This window comes from Camelus dromedarius, chromosome 6 (genome assembly GCF_036321535.1).
Source record: "Camelus dromedarius isolate mCamDro1 chromosome 6, mCamDro1.pat, whole genome shotgun sequence".
In the NCBI taxonomy this organism is placed as follows: domain Eukaryota; kingdom Metazoa; phylum Chordata; class Mammalia; order Artiodactyla; family Camelidae; genus Camelus; species Camelus dromedarius.
In genome coordinates this window covers 2495039-2506518 of record NC_087441.1, presented here as the reverse complement: position 1 = coordinate 2506518, position 11480 = coordinate 2495039, and the positions used below count along the sequence as shown (strand labels likewise).

At 56.5% G+C, this 11480-nt stretch overlaps 1 protein-coding gene and 1 long non-coding RNA gene across 2 annotated transcripts; one reads left to right on the top strand and one right to left on the bottom strand.

Annotated features, from left to right (window-relative positions):
- Window positions 1-669: 669 nt before the first annotated feature.
- On the bottom strand, window positions 670-6021 carry PRR18 (proline rich 18). Its single transcript, XM_031456675.2, has 2 exons — window positions 4079-6021; window positions 670-3980 (listed from the first exon to the last, which is right to left on the bottom strand). Exon 2 carries the CDS (start codon window positions 3947-3949, stop codon window positions 3143-3145), a length of 807 nt encoding a protein of 268 aa, XP_031312535.2. The 5' UTR covers window positions 3950-3980; window positions 4079-6021; the 3' UTR covers window positions 670-3142.
- On the top strand, window positions 3215-11252 carry LOC116154476 (uncharacterized). The gene is made up of 2 exons (XR_010381194.1): window positions 3215-3340; window positions 6018-11252. It is a non-coding gene; the product is annotated as an uncharacterized LOC116154476 (long non-coding RNA).
- The last annotated feature ends 228 nt before the right edge of the window (window positions 11253-11480 follow it).

The window sequence follows — 11480 nt, the reverse complement described above, 5'->3', positions numbered from 1 at the left end:
CAGAGGCTCCACCCTCTGGGTGCCAGTCCCCAAGCCCGTGGCAGGAGAGTTAGCCCAGGATGCCATTCCTTATCCAGAGAGAACATGGTCCCCACCTGCTTCCTTCCACGGGCATCTTTTTTTAACTTCTTCTCCATGGACCTGAAGATTTCAGAGGCAGACCACAGTTACGAAGTGATTATGCCCCACTTTGAGTAATCTGTGGTCCTCATCGTTGTGCACATTGACCCTTTAACGTCTGATTGGGATGACCTACCAGACTGAAAGTTCTTTCAGCAAAAGAAAAATGTTCTAGTGAGTGTGTGTAGAAGGAGTTCTTAGTATCGGGTCCATGAGCTTCCTAAAATAAGTGTGAATTTGGTTGTCGGGTGGTACCTATTCCTGGAGTGTATCTGGAATACAGCTCTCACGGGGGTTCATGACCCAACGAGAGGTTAAGCACTGTTGCCAAACAGACTTACTATGATACTATTTGACTAGCATTGGAATTCTTAAAATCCCGGCCACTGCTGGCAGTAATTAAGGCCAATGGACCTTTGCCAAAGCCTGGAAATTCCAGAGCCTCAGGTGGGGCAGCCCCACAGAGAGACCATCTGGAAAGAACTCTCACTGCCTCGGTGATCTCCTCCTGACCAGTATTACACAGCCTCCAAAAAAGAAACGCAGGCGTTGAATTTCTCTTTTATTTAAACACTAAGAAACTGCAGCCCAGTGACTTAGAAAACATCCTCATAGCATCAGTTACGACGTGAACATACACCACGTGTCTGTTCGGGCGGGCAGAGCCTTTTCTGTTTTATTGAAGGTGGCCGACCAGAACAGCATAAATGGTCCACACATCTGCTCTGAAGGCAAAGACCAAGGCACACAACTCCACTGACGTCGCAGAGGAGGAAAAAGCACGACTTACTGTGGCCAGTTAAGAGGGAGATGAGGGTTCTGGCGGCTGGGGGAGGCTGGGGAAAAGTAGACAGACAAAAGACTGGACGGGACACAGAGAGACCCACGCACGTCAGCAGCAGGACCGAGAGACGCGCAGGCAGACGCAGAAAGATGCTCCCCTAGGGCGAGTCCTTTAGGAAAGTCTTTAAAATGGTGTTACTGTCACAACAGGCAGGAACCCGGGCCTCCTAATAGGCAGTATTTACACTTAATGCAAATGAGACCAAGTTACGATGCTGCCCACCCTGAACTCAGTCAGCTCACCCTCAACCTGCCAGTTAACGTCCAGAAAGAGGCCCCTTCCCCCAGGACCAAGCTCTGCTGACTCCTCAGGGGGCGGCCAGAGCAGTCAGACACACGTGCCCTGACTTCACCTCCGAACCATGGTGGGCTGGGCCTCCCGGGTACCAATACTCACCTTAACCACAAGACAGCCAAGCTCTGAGCACTCGCACGCGGGGCAGGAAAGACAAGCTCTCCAGGGGGTGGGCTTTTGCTTTCGTATCTCATCTGGTGGCTAATCTAATTCAGCCACAAAATTAGATGCTTCAGGGCCAACTAGATTTCTGCCTAGCATGGGAGAGAGCGAGATTAGAGCAAAGATCTCCACATGAAAAATACAAATTTGGTTTTTTAAAATGTAAGGCTTCAATGCAAAATATCATTAAGACTTGACACATTAAAGTCTAACGAGATAAACAGTAAACTAGTTATTAACTTTTACAAAATAAGTCAAAAATTGAGGTAATACATTACAGTCTTCTATAACCAGCTTTATCTGATTAGAATATTTTCCCCCCTGCTGCATCTTAGAGTAAAATATACTCAGATGCATGGAGGAAATATCTAGAAATCAGCCTGGAGTTAGTAGAGAAGAACATGAGTCCTAAAAGGTGGAGGCGTCTTCCTCTTTATTCAAATAATAAATAGAAATTTTCTTTTTTAAAATCACTCTATACAACTGTACAAAGCCGCTGTGTCACTAATTTTCACGCAGTAATCAGAAATACTGAAAACGTACACATCTACCCTGTGCTCCCCAGTTTCTCCCTAAAGAAACGGCTCTCTGGCCTGAAACATCTCCTCTGCGTCTGGGTGCAGCTGTTTGCACTCGCCCTCTCCCTGTGGCCCCACCTCTTTTCCGTAGTACAAAAGAGATTTTGTGAGCAGAGCTTCAAATAAAGAGAATGCACAGCCTCGCCCCTGCTCACACCCTAACCCAGACGTTCAAAACAATGTCCGCAGCTGTGCTGCAGAAAGACCCCGGTTTGTGTGCGCATGTGTGCGTGTGAGAAGGTGTGCGAGTGGAGAGGGTATGGTGGATGAGAACAAACCATGAACGAGTGTCAGTGTGCGGATGTGTGACCACGTATGCATGAGCGTGTGTGTATCAGTGTGCATGGTGAGCATACGTGAGTGTGAAGGTAAGCATGTGTGTGTGAAGGCGTGCATGTGCGCGTGTTGAGTGTGCGTGAGTGCGTGTGCTGGCTCGCGGGGGCGCGCGGCCCGCAGGGCTGCACTGCCCGTGAGTCGGGTCCAACCACAGAGCACTGCCCTCATCCCGGCGTCCACCGGCCGCCGGACCCGATCCTGCCCGTCACTCCCCTTCCCCTTCGAGCTGGGAATCGAGGCTCACTGGAGTCTCCGGTATCCGGGAGACGCTTAGTTCTCTACTCGGGAGAAACGAAATCATAAACGCAGCACCACGTCCGGTTCTGCACCAGACGGCCACCCTCCCGGACCCCCTAACACCTGACGGTCACTTGCTGCTCAGACCAGGGCACCAGCAGAGCGACACCCACAGACCAGATCAGGCTCGCCCCCAGGCAGAGGGTCTCCGGGACCCACACGACCCTTAGGGGTGGGAGCTGACGCATTCTTCCAGCTGCTCCCCCCACCTCCCCCCACACCACGAGCCCCAAGGACACCTGTGCGCGCGGAAGAGGCCAGAATGGTGCAGAGGGGAGGGGCCGGGCAGGAGGTGGGCGGTGGGGCTGTGGGGTCAGAAGAGGCCGGCGGTGTCCCGCGCGGGCCGCGCCGCTCTCCGGAGCCCAGGTGTGCGGTGGACGACAGCCGAGGCCGTGTCACCCCCGAGGGCGCCCAGGCAGGGCAGCGCGTACAGGCGGTGGGCGTCGGGCGAGCGGATCCCCGCCCCCCAGCCTCCTCCCCCGCCCCCGCCGGGCCCGGCGCGCAGGCGCGGTCACAGCGTGCTCAGGTGCGGCAGCGCGGCCAGGGGCCCCGCGCGGTCGCGCGCCGCGGCCGCCGACTCCACGCCGCGCAGCCACTCGGTGCACTTGCGCACCAGGCCCTCGTCGGCGGCCTCGGCCTCCTCCTCGTACTCCACGTCGTCGTACTTGTGCCGCTCGTTGAGCAGCGACACCTTGAGCAGCGGGCGCAGGTCGGCGGGCCGCGCGCCGGGGTCGGGGGTCTGCTGCGCGCCGGGCGAGGGCGGGCGGCGGCCGAGGCCCGCGGCTCGGGCCCGGGACCCGGGGGACAGCAGGCGCCCGGCGTCGGCGGAGGGCCCGGGGAGCGCCCGGCGGGGCCGCGCCAGCAGCTGCCTCTCCAGGTGACGCCTCTGGATGAGCAGGACGGCCTCGGGCGTGAGGCTCAGGGAGAAGCGCAGGGCGGCGTCGGGCCCGCCCCCCGAGGCCGTGGTCCCCGCGGAGCCGTCGCCGGAGCCCGCCGGCCGGGGCGCACACGGGGCGGAGGCGCGCGGGCGGCCGGGCGCGGCCTGGGGCGGGGTGCGCGGAGGGGCCGGGCCGGGGCCGCGGCGGGCCGGCGGCCTCCGCAGGGTGGCGGAGGGCCAGGAGCTGGACAGCAGCACCGGGGGCCTCTCGGGGGGCCGCCTCTTCTTCTCCGCGGCCGCGGCGGGCGGCGAGGGGCCAGGCGGGGCGCAGGCGGGCGCTGCCACCTTGCGGGGGGCGCTGGGCTTCCGGGGCAGCGGGCGCGCGGCGGGGACCCCCGGGGCGGGGGTGGGCGGCGGCGGCGGCAAGGGCGGGAACGGCATGACGATGCTGACCCGGCGGGTCGTCAGTGCCCTGGAAGGAGAGGGGCGGCTTTAGTCTCGGGTGCGCGGAGCGCGGCGCCCTCCCCGTGCTTGGCCGGAGTCGGCCCCTGGTCCTCCCTCCGCACCCACCTCCGTCCAGCCGCAGCATCTCCGGCTTCCTCACGTCCTGGCGCTCACACTCAGGGGCTTTACGCCCAGGCACCTTTCCTTCCTTCCTTCGTTCCTTCTTTTCTTCCTTCCTTCCTTCCGGGGCCGGGGGCTCTGCCCAGACTCGGGGTCTCCTCGCCCCGCACGACGAGGACGGCCCCCGGGGCCGCCCGGCAGCGACAAGTAGGGGCACCGCCTGGTCCAAGCCGAGCGAGACGCGCCGGTGGGAGGAGGAGCTGAGCGCGGTGGCCGAGGACGCGGCGGAGCGAGGTGCAGCTGCGCCTGGCTGGTGTCAGATCTACTGGGACCAGAGAGGCTACCCAGCTGGCCTTCCACCGCCAGGGGCTAGTTTTAATCCATCAGAGGCGGGGAGAACCGGGCGTGTCCCAAGTCCTAGGCGGAGTCTTTGCACGTTGGAGAGAAAATCCTGTACAATCTCTCAGTGCCTTTAAGATGGTGGGAGACAGCGGAGGGTACATCTGGCAGGGCTGGCCTCGCATTCATGTATCAGAGAAGAAAGCTGGCTGGAACTTAAGAGGTGGGGGAAAATCAGAGAATCTTTCTGGTTTTGTGTTTTCCATAAGGTTGATGCAGCTGCTGAAAGACAGTCATTTTAAGATTAACAACCTAGTTTTCCTTGAGTAGGCAAAATGGGCCAGTTTCAGTTATATAATGATACAGAAGCTATCAGACTTGAAGTTCTTTTAATGAGTGATTCCTGTGAGCAAAGGAAAATATTTCTCTGACAGTGGTTCAAAATGAATGAGACATCTTCAGTGTCAACTTAGATTCTAATGGTAGAGCCACGAAAACATTCCTACAATATTCAGATGTTTGCTAAATGAATAATTAGTTGAGTAATTACAAAGTAATGCATCATAAAGTCGAAGTTTCATATAAGCAGTCCCTGCGTTCTGTGCCGAGAATTGTCAGTTGTTTAGATCTCATCTCCGAAAAACATTTGCCATAGTATACGCCTTCCTGGTCTAACTCAGGAACATAATTAGGTTGTGTTGATTACGGCCCCAGGTTAGCTCAGAGCATCGAACATGGGTAAACTCAGCTGTGACCTGGGCCAACCATCCCAGCAGCGCTGCCCAGCTCCCCACTGCCTCTCGTTGCAGCACCAGCACCTCCCTGCTCTTGGTGGCCACAAGGACACTGGCCACTGTCCCTCCTTCCTAGTCCCATGTGTCCCCAGTTGAGGTGGCCACAGGGTCAGAGCACAGCAAAGGGAAACTTCTCACTTCAGCTGGGCGCAGAGGGGTACTTAGGCCCCATAACCCGCACCCTCAGATCTTCCCCACATTTACATGTTCTCCATAAAATATGCAAACACAGCTTCAGGACAGGGCTCCCTGCTGTCCCCTTCCCTGCCAGAGCCTCAAGGGTAACCTGTCTCTTCCCACAGCTCAGGGCAGCTCAGGGCGGATACATGTGAGATGGTTCAGGTCAGAAAATCCCTGTTGTCCGTGTTGAAATCACACATACATTTCATTCCAAGTCTCAGTATTTCTGGGCAGGTGTGGACTAGGTTTGTAAGCGGTGGCAGCAGGTGGCCACTCCTGCCAGGAGTGCAGAGGACAAGGGTGAGGTGAGGCCGCTAAGACGGGAGAGGATGAGGAGAGGGCTGTCGGGTACCACTTCTCGCGGGCACGGCCCCAGATGGAGCTGGACACCCAGAGATTTGAGTGTGGGCCCCAGCAGTTCAAAAGCTGTAACAGTGTCAGCGATTGGGTTTCTCTTCTGCCTGTTTCTAACTCTGAGGGTGTTCAAGAAGTGGTGACAGTTGGGGGGGGGTGGGAGGTGAGCGTGGGTCGGCAGTCTCATGGTCACCACAGCTCGTGTATATTGACTGGAGTGCTCTGTGGCCGGCACTCTCCCGGCTGCTCTGACTTACCTCCACTCTCCTGGGGCACAGGCTCAGGTGTGGCAGCATCTCCCAGCACCACAAAGCTCCCTTGGGACGGAGATGCGCCTCGGTCCCAGCAGTGGGGTGCCAGGCCCCCACCCCTGCCGTCACACTGCAGAGGAGGAAAGTCTGCGGCCAGGCTAATGGGGTGAGGAGCGCCCTCCGCTCCACTGCGACAGAGACCCGGCATTTTCCTCCGAGAGAAAGTGAGAGTCCTCAGACTGACACCCACACCCCCACCAGTCTGGTCACCGGTGCCGTCCAGGTCCCTCCGCATCTCGGCCCAGCCCAGAAACTTGGAGGCTCGGGGAGCTGGAGTCAGCCTGACCTCTGGGGCGGAAAAGTAAACGCTGAGCACTATCCCCCCATCACCCACCCAGGCTGGAAGGGCGTTCCTGCCCCCCCTCTCCCCGGAGGGCCCCATAAGCACCCCTGTGGGCTTCCAGGAGGCCCCATACCTCATGGTGGGCCACTGCCCCGGAGCGACGGAGGAGTTAGCATTTCTGAAGGCACTCTGGTCCTCAGACTCTGCTGAAGCATCCAGATGACAACATCACTGACCCCTGCCAGCGACTTTGTCCACCTGAAGCCTCCAGCCCCTTGAAGTGGAGGCTAGGAAGACCCGCGTGGGCCTGAAGGGGGCGTGGGAAAGCAGCAGGTGTCTCCTCCCTGTCACTGGTGGGCTGGCTGTTGAGGAATCCGTTAACACATTCTGTTTGGTTGACTTGACTGGCCGGTGGCAGTTATCAGTAAGGAGGGTCACCCCAGGAGCACACAGCCAAACTTACGTTCAAAATAGGGGATGTGATGGAAAAGTGATTAGTCAAGAAATACAGTCCAGTTTAACTCATAATTTACGTGGGAGTTTGCATAACATGCCCAGAACACAGCAATGGGGATAAACTATACATGACACAGTAAAACTGGAGTACTGGAACCCTGTGCCCAGCTAACCTGCTTCACAGCCCTCTCTGGGATCACCAGAGCACAAGGGTTGATCTCTAAAACACACGATTACATTTCATCTTGAGGGTATGAAACTTACTATTTCCAGTAAGCTGGTTGATTTGAAAGGTCATTTAAGCAAAATCAAATATAGGTACTCAGAATGGTTCTGATCTTTTACTCATGATATTTAATTTTCAGATTACATTTATTTTCAAATTTCAAATGAACAGTAACTATAATTTTCCACTATTTGGAAATTAATGGTACTTTTTTCCTCCTACTTTTCTGTCAGAGTCAGTGTGTGGACAAAGACTTTTCACTGTAACAACCCTTAATATTTCCAGAATGAATAAAATGTATGCGGAAAATATTTGTCACTAAAATAAAATACCAAGAGGAGCATATCCAGGGAAAGTGGAGGGTAACTGTTCCACAGGTTCGAACTGAAAATTACGGAGACTGTAGTGTGACGACCCCAAAGGGCCGTGGGCGTGCCCCCCCTTCACCACCCGGGCCCCCAACACCATCCAGAACGCGCGTGCGCTGCCTGCGCTGTGTCCGCGCCATGGAGCTGCGGGCTCATTAGATGACAGTGATGATCACACCGTGACACCAGCAAAGTGGCCATTGTTTTCATTTTCCTCATTAGCTTGCTAAGGTCTTATTTCTGCGAAGACATGTACTTCCATGTTCAGAAAATTTCATAAAGGGAAACTCATCAGTATTATTTTCTTAATTACACCCACTTCCTCCCATATTCTGTACTTTGTTTCTGTATTTTGAGTCAAAGCACTGTACTTGATGTAGAGGTAACTACTCCAATGCCTAGAACTAAAACTAAATCTGAATTTTAAAACATGGAAAGCTAATTCTAGTTTTAAAAATCCTATTTTATTACTGAGAAATAGAGAACTTGGCCAATAATTTTTTTAAAAACCCTAAATTTCTTCTAACATTGGTCTGTTACTATGAAAGGCTTTGGGAGTAGAAAACATTTAGGAAGTTGTTCAGATGTTACTTACTTTAGATTCTTTCTCTTTTCCATCATTAAGGTAATAACCCATTTTATCTGGATTACTTCATTGGAACCTCATGAGAACCTGACAAGAGAAGAACCAGGAATACTTGCATTTTACAGATGAGGAAACCACGGGTTGCCCAGGTAGCCGCATCCAGCCCGCGGCTAGGGTGAGCCCTGCAGAGGCCGTGAGACCCCAGGGCACGCCCTCCGCTCCGTGCCGGTGGGCCTGCAGACGGCTTTACGCTCTTGGGACCCAAAGAGCTTCTGTTTCGTGGCCTCTATCTACTGATGTTAACCTTGTTAGAAATTTAAACTGAGACTCCAAAGAGATGTTTATTAATACATTTAATGAAAATAATATTTTCTAAAACAAACAAATCAAAGATGAGTGGCGGCTCTGGGCTTGATCCTTGTGCGATCACAGGCCTGCAGATGCGTGACTCTGCTGTGCACTCAAGGTAGATAGAGTGAGAGGTGCGGTGTCTACGGGTTATTACCAAAGTAGACCCTGAAAGGGCCCCGGGGACCCCAGGCGTGTCTCTGGCCTGGGCCACACGTGGACAGTTGCTGCAGCGCCTGCCGGGTTACAGAATGAACCCACTCTGATGTCCCTAACCCTCATCCTGGCTGGTAGCCACGTCCTCCACTTTGAAAGCAAAACTTAATACTCGGTGCCTTCCTGTAACAACCTGGGAAAAAGTGAAGCGAATAAAAACATGTGATCGTGCAGAAGTCAGAGGCTGCGCGATTAGAAATGGCATGCCTTAGGGTCTGCGACATCTTTTTCTTGCGAAGTTTGGGTTTTAGCTATATCAAAGGCACACACAGTGTCCCCTTAGGGCAGGGAGAAGCAGTGGCTCTGAAGCTCATACTGTGTGTGGAACCTGTGTGCTGAGCTCTGGCTCAGAAACCCTGGGCCACGGACACTTGTGGGAACCTAGCCTGGAGAGATGGGGTCAGGCAGCGAGGTCCCGGCAGAGTGGAAGAAAACGAGGCGAGGACAGAAACCCGAGTAGTCCGAGCCGCCCTGGGGGGCACGGTCGCTGTTACCCAGCAGGTGCGCCTCCCCGCGGCCTCGGGGAGGGTGCCTTCTCCAGCAGAGCGCTCAGTGTCGGCTGCGGCCCCGTCACCTCCGCGTCCTGTTCCACAGTAAACACAGGCGCCGGACGTTCCCCACGCGAGCCAGGCGGTTTCCTGCGCTCCCTCCCTCCCGCAAAAGCAATCTGCTTGTGAAGTTGTTCCTTAAATAATTCACTTGAAAGGAAGATGCTGAAAGTAAGGGTGGCAGCATGTCAGCTGAGGAAGGCGCTCTGTCAACCGTCGGAAGGTCCCAGCACAGGGACTCTGCACGTGCCGGGGCCTTCACCCCAGCACCGCGCGTGCTACAGCCGCGGTCAGGCGGCTTTGTAAAAGCCGAGCGTGGTTTTGAGTGGCCTTGTGAATGTTGTCACAGCTAGTTTGCAAGTCGGGGGGTTTGTTTAACGTTCAAGGGAAGAACAGCCGAGTCCGCGTTCCCTGGGTCCCAGCGTTCCCGGGATGGGGGGTGGAGGGGTCTGCAGGCCGGGACCCAGCTGTTTCCTCACCTCACCCCTGTCTCTGGGGCGGGTCCCCCGCAGACCCCTACAGGCCTTCTGTGGACGCCGCCACATGGAGGGCCAGCCCATCACTCCCCAGCCAGTTCCTGACAGGACACCAGTCACTGACCGCCAGGGCCTGTGAGGCCACCCCAAGGACTTGTCATTACTGCCATCACCAGCAGGACAGGCTCCGCACCGCGTCCTGCCGTCTCTGCCGGACTCCTGCACGGCAGTCCTGGTGCTGTCGAGCCTGTGGGGCTGGACGCCCCTGTCCCGCCATCCTGAGGGCCGCTCTGGGACCACTCGGGTACCTAGCGTTATGTCCCAGAGGCTCACAGAGATGAGTATAAAGCAGCTTTTCAGATGCCCACGGCCCTTTTTAATGTCCTATCTGCTGGGTGCCGTGGCCAGGCAGGGCTCACCCCCGTGTCCAGCAGGTACCAGCAGAGCCTCCTGTCAGACGTCTTCTTGAGATAAGGAAGTGGAAGCTTACAGAGGCCAGCACCTTGTCCAAGTGCAAACAGCTGGACGTGGGGGAGCTGCCTGCCCTCCAGACTGTCCAGGCTGCGGGCCATCTTGGGGTCACCGAGCTCTGCTCCCCTTCTGACAGCTGCCAGGGCCTCCAACCTGAGAGGGCCCTGTGTTCATGGCAGACTTCAACTCTTGGGGGGGAATGCCTTTGAGGAGCTGGCAAAAGCAACGGAATACAGAAACAGTCCTGCAGTGGCGGGGGAGGTGAAGCCTTTCCACCAACCCGCCTGTGAACCTTGGCACGAACCCCTCAGCGAGGCGGAGAGGGCAGCAGGGACATGTGTCCGGGGTGTGGCCTTCACGCTGTCCACCAGCTGCAGGACGAGCCGGAGACCTGGAGGTAAGGGCCACAGTGGGAAATAGGAACACCAGGGTGGGGACACGTGCGGACAAGCCTGCTAAGGATCTGGACCTCTGACCACGACAGGCCCCCTCCCAGAGGGGACGCCGGTCCTGATGAAGTGTGCAGGGAAGAGCCTGACGAATTCTCCCTGAGATTAACAAGACTGACCTGTGACCTTCACAGTGCCTAGCACGGGCATGGGCAGACCTCTCTCACTGTCCCATCCTGCGGGGGACACACATGCACCATGTCCCACTCACGCCCATGGGCTCTGAAGCCCACGGCGATGTCCCTCCTCCCCCGTAGGGATGGGGATGGACCAGCTATGTGGCCAGACCTGCATTCCAGCCCCGACTCCGGGAGCGTCAGTGCTGTAGCCGCCTGGGCTGGACAGGGCATCTCCACGAAGCCAGAGCTCCGATCAGCTGGGAAACAGCCTCGCTGTCCCAGGGGTCACCCTCCTGCGCCATCTCCCCGGACGGAGTAACTCTCTTCGCTGCCCTGAGGCCATGCCCCCACCTCCACGGTGGACACCTAACCCCAAGCTGCCCTGTATCCTGCGCTCGGACTGTCTGCACAGTACAGCAGTGTGCTTCCAGCCAGCTCTGGGGACACGGCGCTCCAAGTGTGACTCCAGCGGCGGCCTCTGTCTAAAGATGAAGACACTGTCCAGGATAAGGTGTGTCTGTTGCCTGCCCACTGCCCCTCTCTTGTGCTGACCCCTAGCAGACCCTCGCTTCAGTCTGGCCGAGCCCGACCACTCATGCAGGACCAAGCTGAGCAAGTTATAGCATTTCAATTAAAAGAACACAGTCCGTCTGGAAGCAGTGAAATTAGAGCTATTTCTTAGTAAGATTCCCAGCTCTTTCTGCTTGGGGTGGTTTGAGGCACGGACACAGAGGAGCAGGACGCGGGGATCTGGAGGCAGAGGGCAGGGGAGAGCCCAAACTCTGGACGCAGACAAGCCTCGTCCAAGCCCGCCCCGGCCACGCTGGCCCTGCCGCCCTGGTGAGTTGCCCATCTCCGCCAGTCTGCCCCCTTGACCAGGAAGG

Bases quoted from the DNA above. Each gene is read 5' to 3' on its own strand.
- PRR18 (XM_031456675.2), bottom strand. From the start codon at position 3,949: ATGCCGTTCCCGCCCTTGCCGCCGCCGCCGCCCACCCCCGCCCCGGGG.